This window comes from Manis pentadactyla, chromosome 4 (genome assembly GCF_030020395.1).
Source record: "Manis pentadactyla isolate mManPen7 chromosome 4, mManPen7.hap1, whole genome shotgun sequence".
NCBI lineage: Eukaryota > Metazoa > Chordata > Mammalia > Pholidota > Manidae > Manis > Manis pentadactyla.
This window is the reverse complement of record NC_080022.1, coordinates 11108012-11130696: the sequence shown is the minus strand read 5'-3', so window position 1 is coordinate 11130696 and position 22685 is coordinate 11108012. Positions and strand designations below refer to the sequence as shown.

Here is a 22685-nt window from a genome sequence, read left to right as displayed (position 1 = left end):
CCCCAGCCACTCAGGGCCACGCTTTGCTGGAAAAGTGACCATGGATGACTTGGCTGTGGCTGGGCTCAGGGGCAGGGCGCCTCTGGGGTAGCGATGCCAGGGTTGGGAGCAAGGCGGGGCGGTGGGTGAGAGCCTGAGAAATTGGGCAGGTGCTACTGCTTGGGGCCCATCTTTTCTAGCTGCTGGGACAAGACTCAGGTGGCAGCTGTTGCTCAGGTGAGGCCCACTAGGGTGCCAGCTGCGGGGCTGGCAGGTTTCTCCTCATAAGCAGATGTAAGTACTGGGGGTTCAGAGAGGTTTTGGGGACTGAGTGAGAGATGTGGTGTTTGGTGATGGGGGCTGGGACTCACTGCGGGGGAGGCCTGCTGAGAGGGTGGGACTGGGGAAGGTTTGAGGATGGGTCTCCCATTCCCCTCTGGTCCCTGAATCACTGTGAGCCTCTTCGTTCCTCTCTGCCTGGGCTGGGAGTGGGGGCAGTTCTCGTCAGGCCAAGGCTGGGCACCCCCCTCACCAGCTGACACCTGTTTGTGGAGGGCCCTGGCTTGGGACAGCTGGCCCCCGTGTCGCTCACATTCGGAGGGCGTGAGGCCCCTACTCACAGCCAGCCCGGGGGGCCGGTGCTCTGGAGCTTGAGTGTCAGCCCTTCCCTGTCAGTGTCCTCCTCAGGGAGGCCTTTGGCAAGAGGACATTCCAGATCCTGATGTTCCTTTGGGGAAAGAGAATTCATAGTGCTTCACTTAACATGCTGGGTTAACGGTGCTGGCACCTGAGGCACTGGGTGGCACATGGGGGTGGCACTCCCCAGGAAGTTCGTTCAAGGACACTGCCCTCCCCAGGCGCGGACTGTTGGAAGCCCGAGGCGCTGGACATGCCGGCTGCTGTACTTCCACCCACAGCCACTTGGGGGCGGTGAGGGCCAGTCAAATCCCAAACTGCCCTTCCGGGGAGCGAGAGGGGCGCCCAACCTGGAAACCACAGGGCTGGGAAGACCTTGTGACCCTCACCCACCCTCACCTTGAACAGACGGGGAGACTGAGGCCCAGTGGGAACCTCGTCTGTCAAGCTGCACAGGCAGCACCCAGGCTCTTTCCCGGGCACCCCATTGTTGCAGCCTGTGTGTGGAGGAGGGTCTTGGGGGTCCTCTAGGGTGCATCAATCCAGGATCCCGGTGGTGGCGGAGTCACTCTGGGCACATGCCCTCTGAACCCCGCCGGCGGGGTGGGGATGAAATGAGTAAATATATGTAAAGCACTTACTGACCAGGCCCTGGTGACAGCGGGTGGGCATCAAACCCAACCTCCCCCACTTGAAAGGCTCCCCTTTTCTCTCTGGCTTCTGACAAGGCAGGGAGCCGCCGAGGCGAATGCCACCCAGCACCCAGGTGACCTCATCCCTGTCCCCTCTCCTCCCCACCAACCAACAAGAACCACACACACATAAGAATATAGAATTTTATCTTATTTTAGTTAAAAAAAATAATTGTACCACCGAATGAAGAAGTAGCTTTTTTTCTTTTTTGGGTGGGGGTGGGAAGGGAGGAAAAAGTAAAAAGCAAAAAGCCCAAAGAAAAAGAACTGTTTATATTCATCTGTATAAACATATATGCTAAGGCAAACGCAATCCAGGGCCAAGACTGCTGCACTGGGGTCAGTACCTCTTAATTTCTGCAGATTCTAAGGCCAAAAAAATAAAACCTCTGCGAGTCCAACGGGAGTCTTGTGGACTCTTGGGGCATTTTACTAAAATAAGAGTTATCAAGTTTAAAAAGCAGTGACACTGTCATGACACACACTGGAAGCTGCATAACTGTGGCCTCGATGGCCATTCACTTGTTTGGCCTGAGTGACGGGCACGGCTTCACGACACAGCAATGGACACGGACACACACACACAGACGGACACACACGTGAGCGAGCACGTTGGGCGCTGCGTGGGATGTAGCCACAGCCCGCCTGGGGATGGGCACGGGGAGGGCTGGGGTCCCCATGCTTCCTCAGGGGGTGGGTGTGATGGGACAGGTCCTGTCGCTGGTGACAAGGCGGTGAACATCACCAGGGCACCAGGGAAGGATGGTGTGAAAGGGCCGCGAGGGGCCCTGCTTCCCACTGCCCAGTCTGTGCAAACCCCTTAAAGCACTTCTCGGACGCCTCCTGGAGGACAGAGATGGGCACCGGCTCCCTACCCCACCAAGGGGCACATCCCTCCTTCCCACCCTGCTTTCTCCAGAGCCCCTGCGACCCTCAAGCTGTTCCAGGGGGGTTAGGGGAGTGGTGTTTCTGCCCCCAGAGCCTTCCCTGCCCATGATCCATGGCATGGCTGGCAGAGCGTGGGCCCATGAGGTAGATTGGCACAGCTACCCCCTCACCCTGCCCTGGCTGGGCCCCAGATAGCTGGGGTCTCCATGTCAGCATGGGGTGCCAGGGGCCTGGGTCCCTTTGCCGAGATAGAAGCACCCCCTCGACTGGCAGAGAGGAGGCAGGGCTGGAGGGACAGGTGCTGGGGGTGGGGAATCTCGCATGCCTCTGATCGGTTCTTAGATCCCTCAAGGGAGCTGCCCACAACTCCTGCCATCTGTTGCCCTCCTAGTCTAGGAAGGGGGTCAGGGAGCCCAGGGGGCGGTGCGGCCTGCAGGCAATGCGCAGGTGGCCTCTGGGCAGGGTGGTGGTGAAAAGGGAGAGGCACAGGGAGGGGTGTGTATGGAGGGCAGCGAGCGCCCTGGAGCCAGGCGCTGGGCTTGGAGCGGAGAGCTGTGCTGGAGCAGGCAGCCGGGCAGCCGGGGGCTGGGGTGTGAGAGACGCAGAAACCGCCAGGGAGGGCCGCGCCCGGCAGGGAGCCAGCCCAGGGTGTGGGCCTGGGGAACTGCAGGAGGAGTCACCTCTCTGAGACCCCTCAGCTGGCTCTGTTCGCAGGCAGGTTTAGGTTTTGCGCATGGTCCTTCCAGGCAGAGCTGAGGATTCAGGCTCGGCCTCCGCGGTGCCTCAGCGGCGGGGCTGGGCGGGGGGCAGGGCCATGCCGTCCCACAGCCCCCGGCTACTTGAAAGTGGACTGCAGCTCCTTGAAAGCCGCTTTCCGCTGCTTCATCTCCTCTGCCTGCTTCTTCCTCTCCTCCTGTTCCGCCTTGATCTCCTCCTCAAAGCGGCTGGACACGTTGATGGCCTGGACCTGGGCAGGAATGGGGTGAGAGGGGGTTCTCTGCGCCTCCCCTGTGGCCTTGCTCTGGGGTCCCCCTGACGCCGGTTCTGCTGTGCCCCTCCCACCAACGAACGCACGCATAGCTCCACCTCTCACTGCTGCAGCGGCCAGGAACTTCATTCACCTTTCCGAGCCTCATTTTTCCCACCTAGAGCCTGGGGCTCGATACCTCCTGACTTCAGGCATTCGCTGGGGTGACTGAAAGCGAGAACACACCCTCAGGGGCTGCTGCTCAGCGTGGGTCTGAGGAGTAGGAGCTTCTGATGTTGCTATTCTGTCCTGTTTCCCATCCTGAGAAGCCCAGCTGCTCACGCAGCCCCACCGATGAACCCGAAAACATCCCGTCAACCCTAGAAGCCCAGAGGGAGGTGGGAGGCGGCCTTTGGAAGGAATGTTCTTAGCTAGCGTGGGAAGCAGGTCCCCTCGGGTGCTGGGAGGGCAGGATCCAGGAGCCATACTTGTCCCCTTACCTGTGTGCTGAAAGGGGAGGGTGACTCCGCAGGTGGCTCTAGGGTTCGCCACACTCCCTCCAGCCTGGGGCTGGTGGGGCTGATGTCTCAGAGAGGCCCTGTGTTTCTGGGCCTGCTCTGCTGTCTCCCAGACCTGCCCTTAAAGACCTGATCTTTTGGGGTAGGTGCTTCATGAGCCAGGCACAGGTCAAAGTGGTCCCTGTTCCCTCTTTAAGAGTACATGCCCCTCACCCAACCCTAGGACAGGGAGAGAACGGGGAGCTGGACAGGAGCACAGCCTGGAAGGGAGGGGACAGAAGCCTGGAGTGCCATGGCTTTGCCCAGCACCGCTGGGGCGTCAGCACCCCGTGTCCGGTCTGCGGCCTCAGCTACAGGCAGGGGAAGAGCTGACCCTCAGCTAACTCAGGGTCCCTGAACCAGGGTCAGGCCCCCGACCTGGCTCCACATATCCTCCCGTTCCTTACCTTGGCCTCAAAGAAGCTCTTGGCCCCCTTGACACCCTCGGTGGAGACGTCGATCTCGGAGAGGCGGGCCAGCACGTGCAGCCCGCTGTCCTCCTGCAGCTCCCCAGCCGCGGCCTTGCGGAAAATCAGGAGGAACTGCCGCAGGGAGGAAAGCGGGGTCAGGGAGAGAGGGAAGGCGACGGGGTCCCTGGCCACACCCGGGCCCAGGCTCAGGCCTCCCCTGGGACACACGGGGCATGCCCGCGGGGCTGGGCTCTCCCCTCTGCATGCTCTGTGTCCTGCACAGGCCCCTGTGCCCCTCCCCCTCGGGGCCTCAGATTGCCCATCTATACAGCGGGAGGCGAGGTGACCAGGTTCTGGGGTTACTGCAGGCCGGCTTGGCCATGGTCAGCTCCCATAGAGAGCCATAATCGACCTCTTATTGTTGTCTCCACTGTTTCCCAAACTACTAGGCTCTAAATTCCATTAGAGGGTCTGCAAGGTACATGGTTGTGCCCACTTTACAGAATGAGGAAGGCTCAGGGACAAGAAAAACACCTGCTCTAAAACTCTGTGCCAGAAAGTGACAGAAGAAAGATCTGGCCCCATGTCCTGACTCCAAACCATCACCCTGCCCTGCCACCCCCCTGGCATTTAGCCCTGGGCTGCCTGGTGTCCAGTACCACTGCTCTGGCTTTGAGCCTCCGTTTCCTCTTCCGTAACACAGGCTCACTCATGCTTCCCGTCTCAGAGTGAGGGCTGCGTGAGGTGGGAGCCTGGAGCCAGGCAGCCCGGTGCACAGCCCCTCGCACGCCCACAGCACACATCACTCCACGTCCCCCACTCCTGAACCACGGGATCCTGTCATTCCACTCTGCGCATCTTGCCCCCCACACGCCGGGACCCATGGCGAGAGCAGGGCCTTCTCTGCACCCCCAGAGCCCAGACAGGGTCAGGTGCAGAGAACGCTCCTCCCTCCTCCTCACTTGGGGCATCTCAGAATCCCCCCTGGTGCCGGGGCTCTAGGGCCCCGCTGAAGCCACACTCAGTCAACCATCAGCCATTCAATAGCGGCTGCCAAGGAAATGTTGCTCAGTGACAAAGGGGACTTAGTCTTTTCCGGCCACCAAGCCCTTAGGGTCGACCTCCCACGGGGAGTGGGGCTCACCTCCCGGAAGCTGAGCTTGCTGTCAAAGTCCTCATCCACCTCCTTGATCATGTTTTTCAGGCCCAGGTGGGTCTGGGGGGCTCCCAGCTTCTCCATCATTAGCTTTAGCTCCATCAGGTCAATGAAGCCGTCCCGGCCGGCATCGTATCTGTGGGTGCAAAGACGAAGGCCTAAGGGCATCCAGACACCCTCACACCTGAGTAGGCAGAGCAGTTCATATGCAGGAGCGCAAGGAGCCTGGGGACTCAGAGGGCACCTCCCACCAACACGCCATCCTATCACAGCTGGAAGGGACCTTGGCCCAGGCAAAGTCCCGATGCGTGGCCCTGCTGCTTGGTTACCTCTGATGATGGGGAGCTCACCACATGGCCTGGCAGCCTCCTTCATGCTAAACAGTGCCAACTTTTGGACAAGGCCGCTGCACAAGGAACCTGAAACCACAGCCTCTCTGTACTGTGATATGAGCAGGTAGGGAGAAAGAATTCACAGTACCATGTGGGTATGGAGCAGGAGGTGGGCTCTGATGCCAGCCTCACCAACCATCTCCAGGACCAGCTGGCTGACTGGCATCTCCACCGGCACTTGAAGCTCATCTTGGCCCCATCTCTCCCCCAGTCCCTGTGCCCACCCAGGAAGGAGGCAGGAGGTATCACGGGTCACAGGGCAGGGCCAGAGGTCATAGGAGGGAGCTTCCCCCAGGGTGTGTTGAGGGAACAAGTTGTGCAGGGTGCCTGTGCTGAGTGGGGGTGGGGGTGGAGCTGGGCTGCTGGAAAGGCCTGGAACGGTGAATAGACAACAAGAGTCTTGGCCCCTCCCACTTTAAGTCTCCTTTTTCTACCACCAACCAACACACCTGGCAGAAGCAGGGACAGGGTTGGGGGCAGAGCCTATAATCATCTTTCTCCACGAGTCTCCTGGTGGTAAAAGGTTGGGCCAGAGATGGCCTCCGGGCGGTGGCCCTGGCGCCAGGGTACACAGCAGGGTGGCTGTGGGTGTTGTTCACACAGCCCCACCCCAGCCCTCTTATCAGGCTGACCAAACACCTGCCCTATCTCTTGGGGGCTGAGGCGAGTGGTCTTGGGGTTGGAAAATGTGCCTCCTCGGAAACCTAGTGCAGTTACTAGGGCCTCAAGCTGGCTGGGTGAACAGTAGTGTGACACAGAGGGGCTGACTTCCAGAAGCCTATGTCCTGCGGACTTGGAGTTCCTACATGAACACACATCTCACTCCTATTTCCCAGGGAAGTAATGCTCCCTATTTCCCTGCCTCCATCTCTAATTATCCATAAGCTTTGCATGACTTTGGATATCTAATAGTAACCGCTTACTGAAATCCATCTTTGTGCTGGGAACTTTACATACTTAATTTTATCCCTGTAATGTTTTCTAATGGAGGCTCAGAGAGGCTAAGTGACCTGCCAAAGGTCACACAGCAGTACAGGAAGTAGCTGGGCTTCCACTCCATGTCTGCCAGGCCATAAACCTGCACATTTGCTCTGTGCCCAGCCCCCTTCCATGTGTCCTGGGGCTGCCAAGCCGCACAGAGGTAAATGCCTGGGGCGCTGAGCACAGCATTTGTGTCTGGGTATAAATAGTTCAGCATCAAGTGAGTCAGTGACGCAGAAAGGGAAGACGGGTCTCTGGAAACCCTGCAGGGAATGGGGTCCTGAATCCTTTCCCCCCACCATGGGGTGAGGGCGCAGGGGTGGGGACAGATGGCCAGAGGTCCCTGTGGCAGTGGCCATAGCTGGGGCGGAAGCAGATGTGGGAGGATGTGGTAAAGGGTGTGGGACTTGGAAGGCCCTGGCAGGCCTATGATCCCACAGTCCAGGCTCCACTTAGAGTTGGCAAGGCCCTGTTGGGGGCCTGGCAGAGGCCTGGGCAGCTGCTGCATGACCGCAGTGACAGGTATTAGAACGGCCCCTGGGGGGTGGCCTGGTGAGGGAGCCAGTCTTTCTGGGGTCAGGCCCAGGGACGCCTCCTCAGCGCCCCTCAGGAAAACACAGCCCTTGCCACTTTCTGAACTTGGCTGTGCTGAAGGTCAGCGATGCTCTGTCAGGAGCAGACTGCCTGGGGTTCCGGAGACCAGGCCTCTTCAGCCTGCAGCCGAGGACCCCTGAAGACCCCTGGTAGGACGGCAGCTCTCTCACAGGGTCACTGTGAGCACTGACTGGGCTCACACAAGCTCACACCTGACCCCAGAAACGGCAGCTTCTGCTACAGTGAGATTTAGTGACCTTTATTAAGCTCCTACTATGTGCCAGACATTTTCTCTTCATAACCTCTGTGCTCAGCAATCCTGGGAGGTCGGTATTCTTTACCCTTGTGACTGATTAGGGGACAGGGGTTGTAGATAACTAGCAGGCCGGGATTCAGACCCCCCATTCCTATAACTCTATCTGCCATTCCACCTCCCTCTCCTGAGCCCTGGCTTTATTTACTGCTCAAGAGTACAGGTTTCTCCTGCAGCCAGGGTTGGCTCAGTTTCAGAGGAAACGCATATAAAGTGTTCAAACTTGGATGGAAACTGGAGCTCTGGATTTCTTGGTGTCTGGCAGCTCCCAGGCCTGGCTGGGCTGTAGCTTACACTGCGGCTTGAACTGCCGCCTGCACCAATCAAGGGTCAATCAATTACTGGGTCTGGGCTCCTCCCCAGGCGGGCTCCGGCCCCCAGGGAAACAAGGTAGGTGCTGGCCACAGTGACAGCAGATTAACTGCCTAGGGGGAGGTGACAGGTCAGGAACAGGCCAGGTGCTGGCTGGGAGTTGGAGCCCCACAGGTGGTGACACTGTCGGGGACTGTCCCCACGAGACCACTGGGGAGCGGGCACCCACCGTGTGCCCTGGGCTCTGGGTCACTGGATCAGCTAGGTTCCAGGGTTAACCTGATTGAAGATGACCTTGAAGGTTTGTGCTCCTATCAACTCTGCTGAGACTGACAGGGTCCAAATCCCAGATCTGCCACCTGCTGGCTGGATAACCCTGGTCAAGTTATCCCACCCCACAAACCTCAATTTCACCATTATATCATGGGGATCAAAACACCTGTCTCAGGATTGAGACAAGTATTAACAGAGATAATCCAAGTAGATTCTTAGCACAGATCTGGGCCTACAGGAACCCCTTATACATGCTCACTATAAAAAATAAACAACAACAATATTATTAATATCTACCTTTAGGATTAATGAGATTAAGGATATAAAATGCCTAGTACAGTAGGTGTTTAAAACCTGCTAAGTTCATTATAATAATAATAGTGGCTACTGAGAGCTTTTTGTATGCCAGACTTATGTTAAACAGTTTGCACATATAACATAAATAAACATGGTGATGACAATAAGTCATAATGATAAAAAATACAACAGCTTCTCCCTGGGCACCTGATGGTGCACGGCTGTTGCAGACTCGCCTGGAGGCAGGGGGTGGACAGGACGACCCAGAGGTCCCTCCAGCATCTTCCCTTCCTCTGAAGGTCCCACTCCTGCCCCCATTAGGCCTGATTTAAAGACCTCACCACCTGGGGAGGTGGACAGACAGGACAGAGCCTTTTGCTTTCTTGCTGGGCAGAGGAAGAGAGGATCCTTAGCCCTGCGGTACTCTTCTGTCCCTTCTCTGTCATGGAGGGAAGTGACGAAGAGGAGCTGTCACTGTACCACCAGCAGGTGGATGACTGGCAACATAGGAGAGAATGATGTTCTAAAATGGCTGGAAACTGGCATATCCCTGGCTGGGGAGACCCTCTCATTCATTAGCCCCATCCCCAAGCTGGCACTGAGGGTGCAGGTGGCTCAGAGGATCCAGGGAGAGAGCCAGCACACCAGCGCAGTCTGGATAGCCTGGTCCACCTGCTTCGTGTCACGTGGGGAAACTGGAGCCTAGAGTGGGCAGCCACCAGCCCATGGTGGTCATTGTGCAGGATTCCAAAAGTTGGAAGCATGCTTTCTTCCTGCCTGTCTGCTTCCTTCTTCTGCTGCTGCTTCGGGTCCCATGGAGGGCCTTGAATTCTCAAGCTTGCAAGGGCTGGGGAGGCTGGGCTGAGCACGCAGCTTGGGGTCTGCCCAGGAGGGCCAATTCTATCCAGTAGGACGCAACAAAGCTCTGGGGCTGGGAGCTCAGCACTTTCCCCAGCGCTGGAGGGAGGCTGCTGCACCTGGCGCTGTGCCCACATTCCTGCCCGCCTCCCCCTGAGTAGTTCTCCACAGGGAGGGTTCAGCAGCTGCTGCCCTGGATGCTGGTGACAAAATCCTCTCCCATCCACCCCTGGAAGTGGAGCAGCCGGCCATCACCCAGACAGGCTTTGCTCTTCTGGGCTGAGCAGGTCCCTCCCAGCTGGCTGCTCCTCTTCCCCCTGGTTCTGGTAACCAGGGGGTATGGGGGTGGGCAGGGGCTGGCATCTATAGCAAAGAGTACTGATGCCCTGGCCCTGCAGCCAGGCCAGTCCCCATTTCATAACAATATTATCATGATTGGCTCCTCTTTGCTGAGCACTTATTTTATGTCAGGCACTGTGCCAAGCGTTTTGCTGCAGATCCTCACAAGAACTCCATGAAGCAGGCATAAATATCCCCATATCACAGACAAGGAGACTGAGGCTCAGCGAGGCAATGACTTGGCCAAGGTCATAGCTGGCAAGGATACAGCTGGGATCTGAACCCAGGCCTGATGAAACACATGTGCTTTTAATTACTATGCTATGTCCTGATGCCAACAGACCCTGTCCCAGAGAACCTCAGGTGGGGAGGGATATTGGAGGCTACCTCATTTAGACGTTCCAAAGTGATTCTTAAAGCAGTTTTTCTGCTTGGTGTCTTGAATACCTCTGAGGACGGGAAGCTCACTGCTTCCCTAAAGCAGACCATTTTGGCTTGGGAACTGTCTACTAGGAAGTTGCTTCTCATGCACGACCCTCCCCACCTACCAGCTGCGCAACAGCTGCTGCATAGCAGAGGGTGGAGGCAGTGGTTTGGGAGCACAGAGGACCTCAATTCTGTGCCTTCTGATTCCCATCCCAGGCCTTTGCTGATGACCCCTGTGCCCACGAGGGTTCCCAGGAGAACAGGGAGCTGGGAGGGGGGTGTTTGTGGACCACGGAGCTCCCAGGCCCATCTGGTTTTGGTCTCAACATTCATAGACCTGGTCCTCTCCCACTGTCTGGGGAGGCCTCTACTCGTTGTCCTGTGAAATGGAAGGCAGGCCCTTTGGGGCAGAAAAGCTCTGGTCTTGCTGGTGGTTACAGTCCACCTTCCCTGTAGGTGGACGCCTACTGCTCAGGGTTGACTACTCAGTGTTGCCGGTCAGTTCCTGCACACCCCACCCCCAGACTGCCTGACTCACGTGGGGAAAGCCCAGCCACTTCCTCCGGGCCTGTCTGCAGAATCTGACGCACGTCTGTGGCTCTGTGTCAGCCAAAGGGTATGTGCATGTGCCTGTGTGTGGCTCATGGCTCCCCGGTGGCTTTTCAGTGAGTCCAAGGATCAGTGGGAGTCCCTGGCTGATGGCAATCTGCTGGGGGCTGTCCGGGTGCTGGGACACCCTAACCTCGGGTTCAGCCACCTCATGCTGAGACCGCATGCTGAGTCCCAGCAGGGAGGGCATCTCTCTCCCCCTATATGCCAGCAGGGGGTTTCCGCCAGCTCTCCCCTCCTTCCCTGACTGCTCTTGATGACTAATGTTAGAATAGTAATCGCAAATAACGTCTACTGAATGATATTATCCAGTATTTATTACTGAACTTCATCTTTCCCCCAGTCCTCTTGTTTATCCCCTTACCCCTTAGACTAAGTAAGTTCAAGCTTGGCATGTGGCTGAGAGGTGGCTGTGGGGGGCCTAGAGCATCTTAAACTTTAATGTGCACACCTGGCGAATCCTGTTAAAATGCAGATTCTGATCCAGCAGGTCTGGAGTGGGGCGGGAGTGTCTGCATTCCTAACCCGCTCCCAGGTGCTGCGGCTCTGTTTGGCTTCCATGGGAACAAGGCACTAGGACTCAGACTCAAGTACAAATGCTGTCTTGTCCTTACCAGCTGTGTGGCTTTGGACAAGTCATGTAACCTCTCTGAGACCTAGTCTTCTCATCTGTGAAGTGAGTGAAGATAATCTTCAGAATGTTAACGGAGGATTAAACGATCCTCTGTGGCCTCTCACTCAGACGAGGGCGGGGTGCTGGGAAGGGCCTGGGGCTGGGTGTCCACAAGGCTCAGGATTCCCCCGGCCTGGCTCCGTCTAGCTGCATTTTTCTGTCCTAGAACCTTGCTTCTGTGCAGTCCTTGCAAAGCGGAAGTCAGCCAAGTAGAAGTGCTGCTCAGCTGTCACAGGGAACTCAGCGGCTGGCGGGTGTGGGGACGTCCCTGCTGAGGTCGCAGAGCAACTCCAGCTCTTCTGGTTGGGCTGGCCGTGCAGGAAGGACCTCCCCCGAGGCAGCAGGGCCTGGTCTCCCAGAGCCCAGGCTCTTAGAGCTGAAGCCAGCCTTGGGTCCAGAGGGCAGGGAGAGAAGGCAGGCAGGAAGGTGCAAACCAAAGGGGAACTGAAAGTCCCCAGAGGGGGAAGGGAAGTAGGAAGGGCAAAGAGTGAGCTCTGAGGTCGGGAAGTCCTCTCTCCCCAGGGGTGGGGCAGCTCTGCAGAAAGCCAGCCTTCTGTCCTTCAGGGGGAAGGACCTACCCACTGCACCCCACAGAGGGTTCCTCCGGAGGCTCTGAGGGCCCCCCGGACCATAAACACAGCCTTCACTTAGCCTCTGGAGCTCCTCACTTGGCTGACCTGGTTTTAATCCTGCCTCTGCCACTTCTTATAACCTCGGACAAGTGACTCGACCTCCTTGAGCCTCGATTTCCTCATCTGGCAGATGGGGACAATGATATTACCCACCTCACTGTGCTGGTGTGAGGATTAAATTTAATTCCTGAAATGATACACACAGGCTCCTTCAGGAGCAACTGGGCTGGGTGGCTCCATTTACCAAGCAGAGGGCATGGCGGATGGGGGCTGGCTTCGGAGCGCGCACTGATCGCGATGGCCTCCCTGATGAGAACTTTCAGTAGTCATGGTAGACGTCAAGGATGGGCGCTTCCATTCCCAGACCTGTGGGCCCATCCTCTGCCCTGCAAAGACCCCTAGGTACGCTGCTCTCTAAGACTTTCAGCTCCTTGAGGGTAGGGACTTCATTCTTCCTTTAATTTGCTGGAACTTGCAAACAAACTTAGTATCTGTTGGATTAATGATCAAATGAGTGGACTTTGTTTTTCAAAAGCATCACCTAAATTTTTAACAGCCAACCAGACACGATGGTGGATTCTTCCCAAAGGCTCAGGATGTTTTAAACTTTATCCTCAGAACTTTACCAGGGAGGGTCTTTAGCCTTAGGGGAAGATGAGGCTCTGAGAAGCTCCCCACCCAGAGTCACCCAGCTAGGCAGCGGCAGGTGGGAGTCCCAGTTCTGTACCACTCCAGAGCCCTTGTGTGCTCTTCCCTTTTTTCTACCACCTGCCTTCCAAGTAATGAAGTGATAATGAATTCACTTCCCCATTTTTGTTATTTATCAAAGCCACATGTAGCTGTCAATCAGAGCGTTTGTTCAGCAGGAAGAAAGAGGGTTCTCATGCTGGGTCCCCGTCACTCCGGCCCAAAGCAAGAGGATTGCTGCCAGCCTGACAGGCCCTGCAGCTCTGTGGGGGGTGAGTGGGGGCAGCCAGCAGCTACTGGGTGCAACCTCGGTGCCGGGCTAGACTACCACGGCCAGGGCTGTGGATGACGGTGACGGGAACTTACGAAGTACCTACCTTGTGCCAAGCACTGGGTTAAGCACCCATAGCAGCCCTGGGAGATGGGTGTTATTACTCTCCCTGCTCACGGGTGAGGAACTGAGGCTCAGAAAGTTTAAGTCCCCTTCCCCAGGGCCCCCAGCTGGGATTCAAACCCGGGCTGCAGACTCCCAATACCCTGCTCTTAACCACTGCACCACACTGTGTTCCAGAAGGATGCTGGGAGAGGTGCCGGAGCGCAAGGGTCTGAGGAGACACCTGGGAGGCAGAGGAGGTGGAGTAGAGGGGAGGGCAGGGTGGAAAGGGGAGAGGAAAACAGGAGAGGGAGGCCTGCCTTTCTGATGCAAAGGGTCATGAGATGAAGCCTTTGGGGAGGCGGCTGGGCAAGGCAGGGAACTAGGGCATCGTCCTCAGATTCCACAGCAGGCTCACAATTACACAGCTGCCTACCTCTCTGGAGGTCTCGGCTTACAAAATCCCATAGGCTGCTGCCAGCCCAGAGGTGGGTCCCCTTGAGAGCCTGTCTGGGGCCACCACTCTCCCCTTGCCTGAAGGATTTCAGAGACATGCCTGGATGGATGGGCAGAGACAGGTGGGCAGAGGGTGGGTGGGGTCAGAGGTGATGGGCATGGGCTGAGGCCACATGGGGAGGAGGACTGAGTTCTGGTTCTGGTGATGTGGGGCCTCCACGGGCCGGCACCATGCCCCCAGTGTGTCACCTCCTAGCCCCACCCTAGGGGGGGACCACCATCTCCAGCCTAGACAGGGAGACTCTGGTTCAGACCCATGAGCCAAACCTCGGTGACTCTAAGCAAGTCACTACACCTTTCTGAGTCTGCTTCCTCTCCTTTAAAATGGGGATAAGGGTTGGAGTCCACCTGAAGGCTGCTCCCCGTTGGAACCTGCACGGCTGCAGCGTGAGGTCAGTGATGGCAGAGAGCCTATCTTCCCTCCGTCCTCAGGAAGTACCTGCTGATGGACACTGATGGACGGACCAGGAGACTCCGGGAGGCAGCTCTGCCATCCAGAAGGGGTCAAGGCCCCTCAGAAATGAGGTCATTGCCAAATCACCTTTGGGAATCATCACATACAGCCTGCTCCTTTCCAGATGGGAAGACCGAGATGCCAGGAGGACAGGCCGACCAATTCAGTGGCAAGAGCCAGGCCAGAGGCCCGGGCTTCCTAGCTCCTGGTCTCCAAGAAAGGCCAGCTTCCAGTTCCCCCTGGCCTCCCTGACTCCTGTGCTTGGCTCTGGTGGATGGCCTATCCTGGAGGGCCGGGCTCCCCCGCTTCCTGCCATGGTTGCTGGAGACCTGGGTGGAAGTCTCCCAGCAGAGACCTGGCTGTGATCCTCAGGCCCCGCCTGCACCCAGGAGGCTGCAGCCCCACTTGGACACCAGAAGCAGAACGGGGGTTTTGTCCTCTATGAGAGCCTGTCTGTTGGCTGTTCACAGCCGGGACCCGGCTGGACTGGGCTCAGATGGCACAGTGAAGCCTTGTTTCCTTGAATACAAAATCTGCAGCTTTCCATTCTCGCCAGGGCCCCCAGCGGGCGGCACTTCCTTCCCTAGAAGTCCAGCTCCCTGGCTCCTTCCTGCCCCTCCCACCCCTACCCCTCTTCCAATGCCCAGCAAGCACTCGTGGTGCCAAGAGGTGGCTTGCAGGGGTTCAGCTCCCCCCAGTCTTCATCAAAGTAAACCTCACACCAAAAACAGTCACTGTAAAAAGTGAGCTTTCCCTGCAAATGCAGCTTCAAGAACATTTCCTTAGTCACGCGCCCCTTCTAATCAAGCTGCAGCCTCCCAAGTCCCTGCTCATGTGGGGTGTCTGGGTTCTCCCAAACGGCTCCATCTTTTTTTTTTTTTTTGGTGGGAGGTAGGGTACTGCGGAAGCCCAAGAGAAGGGAGATTCTGGGAGAAGGAAGATATGGCTGACAGTGGGCCCAGAAGGCAGAAAATCAGCCATGAACATGGTCAGGGGTGTTTGGGAGTACCTTTCCCCTGTGGAAGCATCTGTCCATGATGGGAAGCCCAGAAGGGGAGGACATGGGTTTTAGAGTCACAGACCTGGGTTTGGGTCCTGACTCCATCATTTTCTAGCTGTGTGGTCTTGACAAGTTACTCAACCTCTCTCTGCCCAGACTGCCCAACTGCGCCATGGTAGTGATGACAGGTTCTATGCCATGGGGATACTGGGAGGGCTCGAGGAGCTCCTTCGTGTCTCGGCACTATTGATACAGGGGTCACGGCTGAGTTTGAATCATCTCCCCTGCACTCCCGAGGCGAGCAGGCTCTGCAAGGAAGTTCCAGACAATGAAGCTATAGTCAGCCCTGGGCTCGAGGAGCTTTCGATCTGTCTGGGTTGGGATTCTGGAAATCCTGCTCTGCTAGCTCTAGCCTTTGGCTAGGAAGAAACTTTAGAGGAACGCCCAAGCAAAGCCCTGGAGTCAGAGGCAGGCTCCTCAGAGCAGGGCTAAGCACTGTCTGCCCTCCGACTGGCCCTTGCAAAAAGTACGGGGCTCCCAGCCATCAGGTCTGGGAAACTGAAACCTCTTCCTCTGTGTTGGGGCCAAATGCAGAAGCAGCAGCTTCGAGCTTTGACAAGTGGGAAACAGCCTTTCTCAAGCTATGGGGTTGCAAAATACCCTCTTTTCTTGGTCTTCCTGCTTGTCACCTGGGCACACAGCTCTGGCCAGTCCCCACCTCCTGCCCCAGCCAGGGTGGGGCCAGCAACCTTCCCTGGGCCTTGGGCTGCCTGTCTCTGGGGGTGAGACCGCCTGACTCCCCTACCTAGAACCTGAGGCTGGTTCTGCCCTCTTCTGACCCACCCCAGACCATATGCCTGGACCAATCCCCCTCCAGGGGCCAGGGGCTTGCAGGGTGGGGAGTGTGGCTGACCATCTCAGTTCAGTCCCAGCTGGTGGACCCAGGGATGGACGAAAGGGGAGCTGGAGTCATTCTTTTCTAGTCCCCTCTGGAGAGTTTAAGGTGTTTTTTTGGGGGTGTGGTGGGCTACTGAGCCACAAGCCTGGGGGTGCCTATCCAATCTGCTGAGGGTACAGGGTGTAGAACTACATGGAGTGAAGGGTAGGGGTGAGGGCAAAGGCCCAAGTCAGATAGGAAGGTTTGGGGTATAACCCTGTTTAGGGAGGGGAGGGGACATGCAGTGGAGTGGGGGGAGCAGGGGAGAAATGGGGCCTGCTGACAGAAATCAGGGGGGCAGTGAGTGCAAAGTTGCTGGATGGGGGAGTTGGAGGGGCAGTGAGGAGGGGGGACTCAACCCTGAAGGGACAGTTGATTGGGGGGTTGCACATGCCTGCCCAGCGGGGGGGAAAGGTCGGAGGGGCCCCTCCCTAGGGAAACAACCTGAGGGTCAAGGATCGGAGTCCTAGTTAACAGAGTGGATGGGGTAGGGGTGGGAGGGGCTGAAGGGTCTCTAAGCAGTTTCCTAGCAGACGCTGAGTAACTGGAGGGGTAGGGGGACAGGGATCTGAGACAAGACAGGAAATGAAGGGGACCCCACTGAGAGGAATGTCTGGCATGGGGTGCAGAGAACCTTTGTCGGGCTCTGGGGGTGGGTGTTTTGACCAGCCGGTTGGGGTGGGGGTGGGGGAATCCGAGCAGCTGGGCAGGGGGGTAAGAGAGGCCACGGGGTCCCCAACCTCATGGTGTGCGGTGTCGGGTGTAGGGGGAAGCGTCGCTAACAGGGCAGGGGTCCCAGGCCAGGGAACCAGTCTCCAGACCCCTGTGCGTGATGGTTGTGGGGGCTCGCGGAGGCTCGCGATTATCTAGGAGCCGCGGGGTCTCCCACTCCGTGTGCGCGCCTGTGGTGCACCGGGGGCAGCATCACCATGGAGGAGGGGTCGCGTGCCAGGGGCCGGAGGGACCCCAGACCCATATGCGCGGTGGGGCGGAGGTCGCGAAGCCTCGTGGTTGTCTGGAAGCGGCCGCGGGGTCCCCACCACTGCTGTGTCGGGGCTTGGGGACGCGCGGCTGGCCGCAGGGGCCCCGGGGTGGCGCGGGATCGGGTTCGGGGGGCCTGGGCCAAGGCGGGCGCGCGGGGTGGGGGTGGGGGTCGGGGTGGGCGGGCACTCACTGCTTGAACATCTTCTCCATGTCCTTGATCTGCTTCCTGGAGAACTCCTTGAACTCGGTGTAGGGGTTGAAGACGCGGCGGCTGGGCGACTGGGGCTCGCCGATGCCCTGGTTGAGGTCGGCGCGCCGCAGCAGCTTGGCGCTCAGCTCGTCGTCCGCGCTGCCCAGCGCCTCGGCCGCCTCGTCGGGCGCCCCCGCCGCCGCGGCCGCCGCCGCCCCGTTCAGTCCGGGCTGCTCCGGGGCCTCGCCGCCGCCCTCGCCCTCCATCTGCAGCCGCCGGCTCAGCTTGCTGGCCAGCTCGTCCGTGGCCATGGTGGCCCGCGCGGCGCCCGCCCCGGCCGGCCCCTGCTCGCCGCGCGCCGCACCGCCTCTGGCCGCGCTCTTCCTCTTCCTGACACTCCCCGGCGCCAGGCGCCGCCCCGGAGGTGGGACTTGCGCCCCTGGCGGGGCCGCCCGCTCCCCGCCCGCTCCCCGCCCCCGGCCCTGCGCCCCGGCTCGGGCGCGTCTCCATCGCTGCGGCTCAAGGGTGCTGGGGGCGCCGCGCCCGCCACCATCGCCCCCGTAAGGTTGGGTCCCCGTAAGAATCAGCCTCCCTCCGTCCTCACTGTGGCAGCGGAGCGGGAGAGGTCGTGCTGGGGGCCGGGCACCGGGGCGGGAAGGAAGAGGGGATCCTCCTGCGCAGTTGGGTGGTGGGTCAGCGGCCCAGGGGGAAGCCGCCCCCAACCCCTTCTCTGGAATCCCCACGCGGTGAAGAGGTAATCCGGTGTCTGTGGCACCCTGTCGGTCGCCATGGAGACGACTCGACGTTAAACCCTGGCGTTGTCAGTGAGGGTGGCAGGGGTATGCAGGTGGACCCGGTGAGCAGGAACCCCCATTGAGATTTAACCACAGCTGGAACTGCTGCATCTTTGGAAAGGGATGGACCAGCAGCTGCGAGGGAGTTAGGTCCGGGTCTCAGCCCCGAAAGGTGCTCAGAGACCAGGGGAGGGCAAGAGGGGAAGGGGCCGGTCAGCACCCCCCGGGGCCAGCGCATCATATGGATGACTTGGCAGAATAGCTGCCGGCGCGGCTGTCTGGCTGCCCCCTGTAACTCCGCTTCAGGGGAACTGGCAGGCAGATCTTGTTGCTGCCAATTCGGTGGGGCCCCCAGAGGAGAGACGTCCTCTCCAAAGGCTCATGGGATGGGGGCTTTGGGAAGAGGCCAGAGAGGATTTCTCTCTGTGGTCTGGTCTGTTACCTTAAAAGTGCAAAGCTGTGGACCTCCAGCTCGGAACTCCTGGGGGGCTGGCTGATAATACAGATTCTCAGGCTCCAATCCAGGCAGACAAAATTGATCTCTGGACTGGGACTCAGAAATCTTCATTTTATCAAACACCCAGGGAAATTCTGCCCAGTGAAGTCTGAGAATCACTCATCTACAAGGAAGACTGTGCTTTGTGCCTGTTCTCTAACGTGTTAGGACCACGCTGAAGATGGTAGGTAGAAACTGCTCCCACCAGTACAGGGCACAGAGAAAAGATGGATGAAGGGGTTTAAAAACCATCACTCTGGAGGCAGAGCACTGGAAGAATGTAAAGCCAGCAAGCTGTTACAGACGGATTTGCATAGAGCAGACCCTTCACTGTCAGAAAGTATGAAAATGTTCATTAACTTATTTTGACATTGTGTCTGGAGTCCAATAAAGGTGTTCAGCAAAACGACATGATTTTGTTTTTTCAAGTGCCTACTTAAGTTTCTATCAGTCCTTGGCAGTCTGGTCCAGCTCCTTGCAAAGGGCAGGTTTCTATATTTCCTATAGATGGTATTAAAGGGCCCAACAGAAGTTTTATTATCTCTCTCTCTCTCTATATATATATATATCTATATATCTTGTATAGTTATATATCTTATATAGTTATACATCTACTATATGATATGTAACTGTATACTATATATGTATATGACTACATATATACTATATAAGGTATATGTATAACTGTATATACTACAAATACATATATATTTAAGTGAATGTAAAAGACTAGTGACTAGTATACATTGAAACCTTAAAAATTCTGTCTGTACAAGTAATGACTCTACAGTGTCTTGCTACGCTGATAGACAGTGACTGCAGTGGGGGGGAGAGGACTTGATAAGGGGTGGATGTGGAAGCCATGATGTTCATGTGAAACCTTCATAAGATTGTATATCAGTGATACTTTAATAAAAAAAATTCAGTCTGTAAACACTTGGGTTTGCCACATTCTTAGTCTTCCTCATGAAGCAGCTAATTACTTAAAAAAATCTTGTGAACCTCAACTTGCCAACCCAGGATTTATAATCATTTCTATGATTTATGATTCTGCATGAACCATAGGTTCATGGGCTGTGTTGGCAATGAAGGTTGCAGGGCTGCCTTTATTATGAAACATTTTGCATCTGCTTGGCACGAGAGCAAACTTTCCCCCCCCCGTCATTAGAAAGGAACAGAGCTTATTCTAAATGAGCAAAGTAGCACTTCTGTTGAAATACCCGTCTCAAGTAATACTAGTAACTAATACTTATATAAAGCTTCCTAGGTACCAGGACTACATAAAATATCTTAGTCTGAGGTATACGTATAGTGATTGATATTTTTATGCATTATGTAATGACCCCCACGATAAGTCTAATTACCATCTGTCATCATACAAAGTTACTACAATATTATTGACTGTATTCCCTAGGCTGTATATTATATCACCAAGGCTTACTTATTTTATAACTGCAAGTTTGTACCTCTTAATGCCCTTCACCTATTTCTCCCACCCTGAGCAAATGTTTAATAACCAGATTATGTGAGAGTTTGCCTTCTTCAAAGACAACTTACATATACGTGAAAAACCTGGGGTTTTGGTTTGAGTGATTCTCCCTGACTGTATGGATTAAACTTCCCAGTCATTTGGCTTGTGCGGGCACAGCCCGTGGGAGGCAGGGCAGGCTCTGGGATGTACAGCTTGGGGAGTTCTTGTGCATTATTGCATCTTGTAAAGGGGCAGCAAATGCCCTGGCCTTGCTGCTGTTGTGCACAGGCAGAGCCCAGGAAACGCTACCCGGATGGGTGAGCCCTTTTAACACCTCTTGGGGTGACTTTCTCACAGGCTCTGGGGCTTTGGAGCCCTGTGACTCTGTGACTACAGAGGAGAACTTACACTGTCCAGTGCTATGCCTCGTTTTGGAGGCCGTGTCTCCGGCCCCTGCTGGAGACAGAACTGTTGGTCTGCTAATGCCAGAGATGCATGCTGGGGGACACAGTTTTCTGAACTTTTCCCTTCTGAAGTCATTGGACTTCAGGAAAGGCACCTATTGAGAAATCCAAGAGGTAGTGAAGGACAGAGAAGCAGGGCTAGCTGCTGAGCACTGACTCATTGTGAAATTTCCAGGAACCATGGGAAATATGCCTGTTCCTTGGGGAAAACCACTTTTGAATGACCTTAAGTGTTGTGCCCCAAGCACGGATTTGGGCAGAAGGAAACAATCTGGACTGGTTGCATATTACAGCATTTGGTCACTTGGAAAGAATGATCTTCAGGAAAAATCACACCCTCAACGAAGGATTTTTACAGAGGCAGGGGTGAGCAAGAGCCAATTCTGACAACATTTCAGCTGCAAGGGAGCTAGGCAGCCTGAGTCATCATTGACTTATTTTCTTTTCTTCCTCCCACATCTCCTTTTGGGGAGGGGCAAAGTAATATCAAGAAAAACAACAGCACTTTGAAAAAGAGAGGGGAGAAGAAAGGAGGGGGTGGGAATTCTTAGGTGATGGGGGCAGAGGGAGGGAACACCGAGGGGCATTCCAGAGCCTGAGAGATCTGGGTGGTCCCTCTGGTCTGAGACACTGCGGAAAAAAGAAGGGATTAGGCAGACCATCAGAGATCAAGTCGGCTCATAATGCGCAGCACTCACTTAGCACTTTATAAATACCAGCTTACTAATTAATCATTACAAACAGGCTGTAGTCACCAGGAATCCCTTGATGGATTGAGAGATGCACAGAGGTCAAGGTTCAGGAACAGCCCACATACTCAGCTGGAGCCATTGGAGGAGCAGGCAATGGGGTGAGCCCAGCCCAGTTGATCAGAAGAGGCTTTCTCACCTGCCAAGTCTGGAAGCTGTTGAAAGGGTGCAGTGGGGGAGGAGCTGTGTCAGGCAGGCGCTTCCCGAGCAGGGCAGGGGGGCCAGGGCCAGGCAAAGGGGACCCAGATGCAGGTAGACCTGTCTGCAGATCATTAGCAACCAGTTATTTTTCTGTAGAGCTCTCTTTTTGTGGTTATCTTGGATGCGATGAATCTACTTGAAAACTAAGATCATCTTTCAAATTAGTTGCATATGCAACTGGGCAGGCTGGGAAACAAAGAAAGCCACGTGTTTTCTGCTTCTGTTAAATCCGAGGCAGCGGAGTGTCCAAGTTTTAACGCTCAGTGGGCCCGCGTCTTAGCCCTATTTTAAATTCTCAAAGTGTGTGTGTGTGTGTGTGTGTGAACCTTGTGGCTTAAAACTCAGCAATACTCCATTTGCAGTGCCTCCCTGGAGCCCTTCCAAAGATGGTAATAATATGGGCAGCTGATTTCAATTTTGATGCTACTGTGACAGCATTGTGTGCGTCCATCCAGGCAATCAAGACGTATTTAGTAAGTGTGTTGGGCACTGGGCTCTGGTCCTGGAATTCTTCTGGTCACAGGCAAGAGTTGGGGGCTGGGGGAGGAGCAGTTTGAAGAGTGAAATTTGTTGGACTCCACACTGGGGGATGGAGAGAGGTGACAACTGCTCAGCCGGGCTGTAGCACTTATTGTAAGTGCTGGGTCTCAGAGCTCGTACAACCCATGATGAAGCTGTTAATAAAATACTTGCCACCCTCTGCCCCCCAACTCAGTTCCTGGGGGAAGGGACCTGTCCGTCTGGTTCAGCTCTGGCTCCCTGTGGCCCAGCAGGGTGCCTGGCCTAAGGCACACGCTGGAGAAATCGTTGCTGAGTGAGTGTGTGATGGCCTGCTCTGCCTGATGCGTTCGGGTGGGCTGGGTGTTTTCTCAGTGTTCCCTCCAGAGCATCCGGTGGCCCATTTTTAGGTCTCAAGGTCACTGCCAAGAAAGAGAAGCTGCTAAAGTGACACCTCTATGTACCCACATAACTCAACACCAAAGTTAACAGAAGCTCTTAAAAAACAAGCCTCTCAAGTGTCTGCCCCTACTCCCCTGAGGACAGTGTCAGCACCATCAGATAAGGATGGGGGCTGGGTGACCTGCTAGTCCTCGGGTATCGGTGTGGCCCAGAGGTCACTGAGCAGCTTTCTGCTCAGTAGGAAAGGTGGAAGGAATAAATGGAAGGTAGAGATAAACAGTGCAGGTGGCTGCTGCAGGGGCATCCCAGAACTGGGGATATGGAAAAGGAAATTGAAAGTTAGCAAAATGCAGAGATGGGGAAACTCAGTTGAAAGAGAGAGCATGGTGCCTAGGCTAGGGACACCTGACCTACGAAATTAACTAAAGAAAGCAGGTGATTCGCAGAAGCGTTGGTCCAGCAGGAGGCAGGTCTTCCAGACTCAT

At 56.1% G+C, this 22685-nt stretch overlaps 1 protein-coding gene across 1 annotated transcript; it reads right to left on the bottom strand.

The window, feature by feature from the left end:
• Window positions 1-1445: 1445 nt before the first annotated feature.
• Window positions 1446-17503, bottom strand: EFHD2 (EF-hand domain family member D2). Its single transcript, XM_036914306.2, has 4 exons — window positions 17126-17503; window positions 5274-5421; window positions 4127-4261; window positions 1446-3162 (listed from the first exon to the last, which is right to left on the bottom strand). The coding sequence occupies exons 1-4, from the start codon at window positions 17434-17436 to the stop codon at window positions 3031-3033; spliced, it is 726 nt and encodes a 241-aa protein (XP_036770201.1). The 5' UTR covers window positions 17437-17503; the 3' UTR covers window positions 1446-3030.
• Between the last annotated feature and the right edge of the window lie 5182 nt (window positions 17504-22685).

Bases quoted from the DNA above. Each gene is read 5' to 3' on its own strand.
- EFHD2 (XM_036914306.2), bottom strand. From the start codon at position 17,436: ATGGCCACGGACGAGCTGGCCAGCAAGCTGAGCCGGCGGCTGCAGATG. The intron at 4,262-5,273 runs GTGAGCCCCACT...TCCCTGCGGCAG, and splicing joins GCAAGCTCAGCTTCCGGGAG to TTCCTCCTGATTTTCCGCAA. The intron at 3,163-4,126 runs GTAAGGAACGGG...ATTCCTGCCCAG, and splicing joins AGAGCTTCTTTGAGGCCAAG to GTCCAGGCCATCAACGTGTC.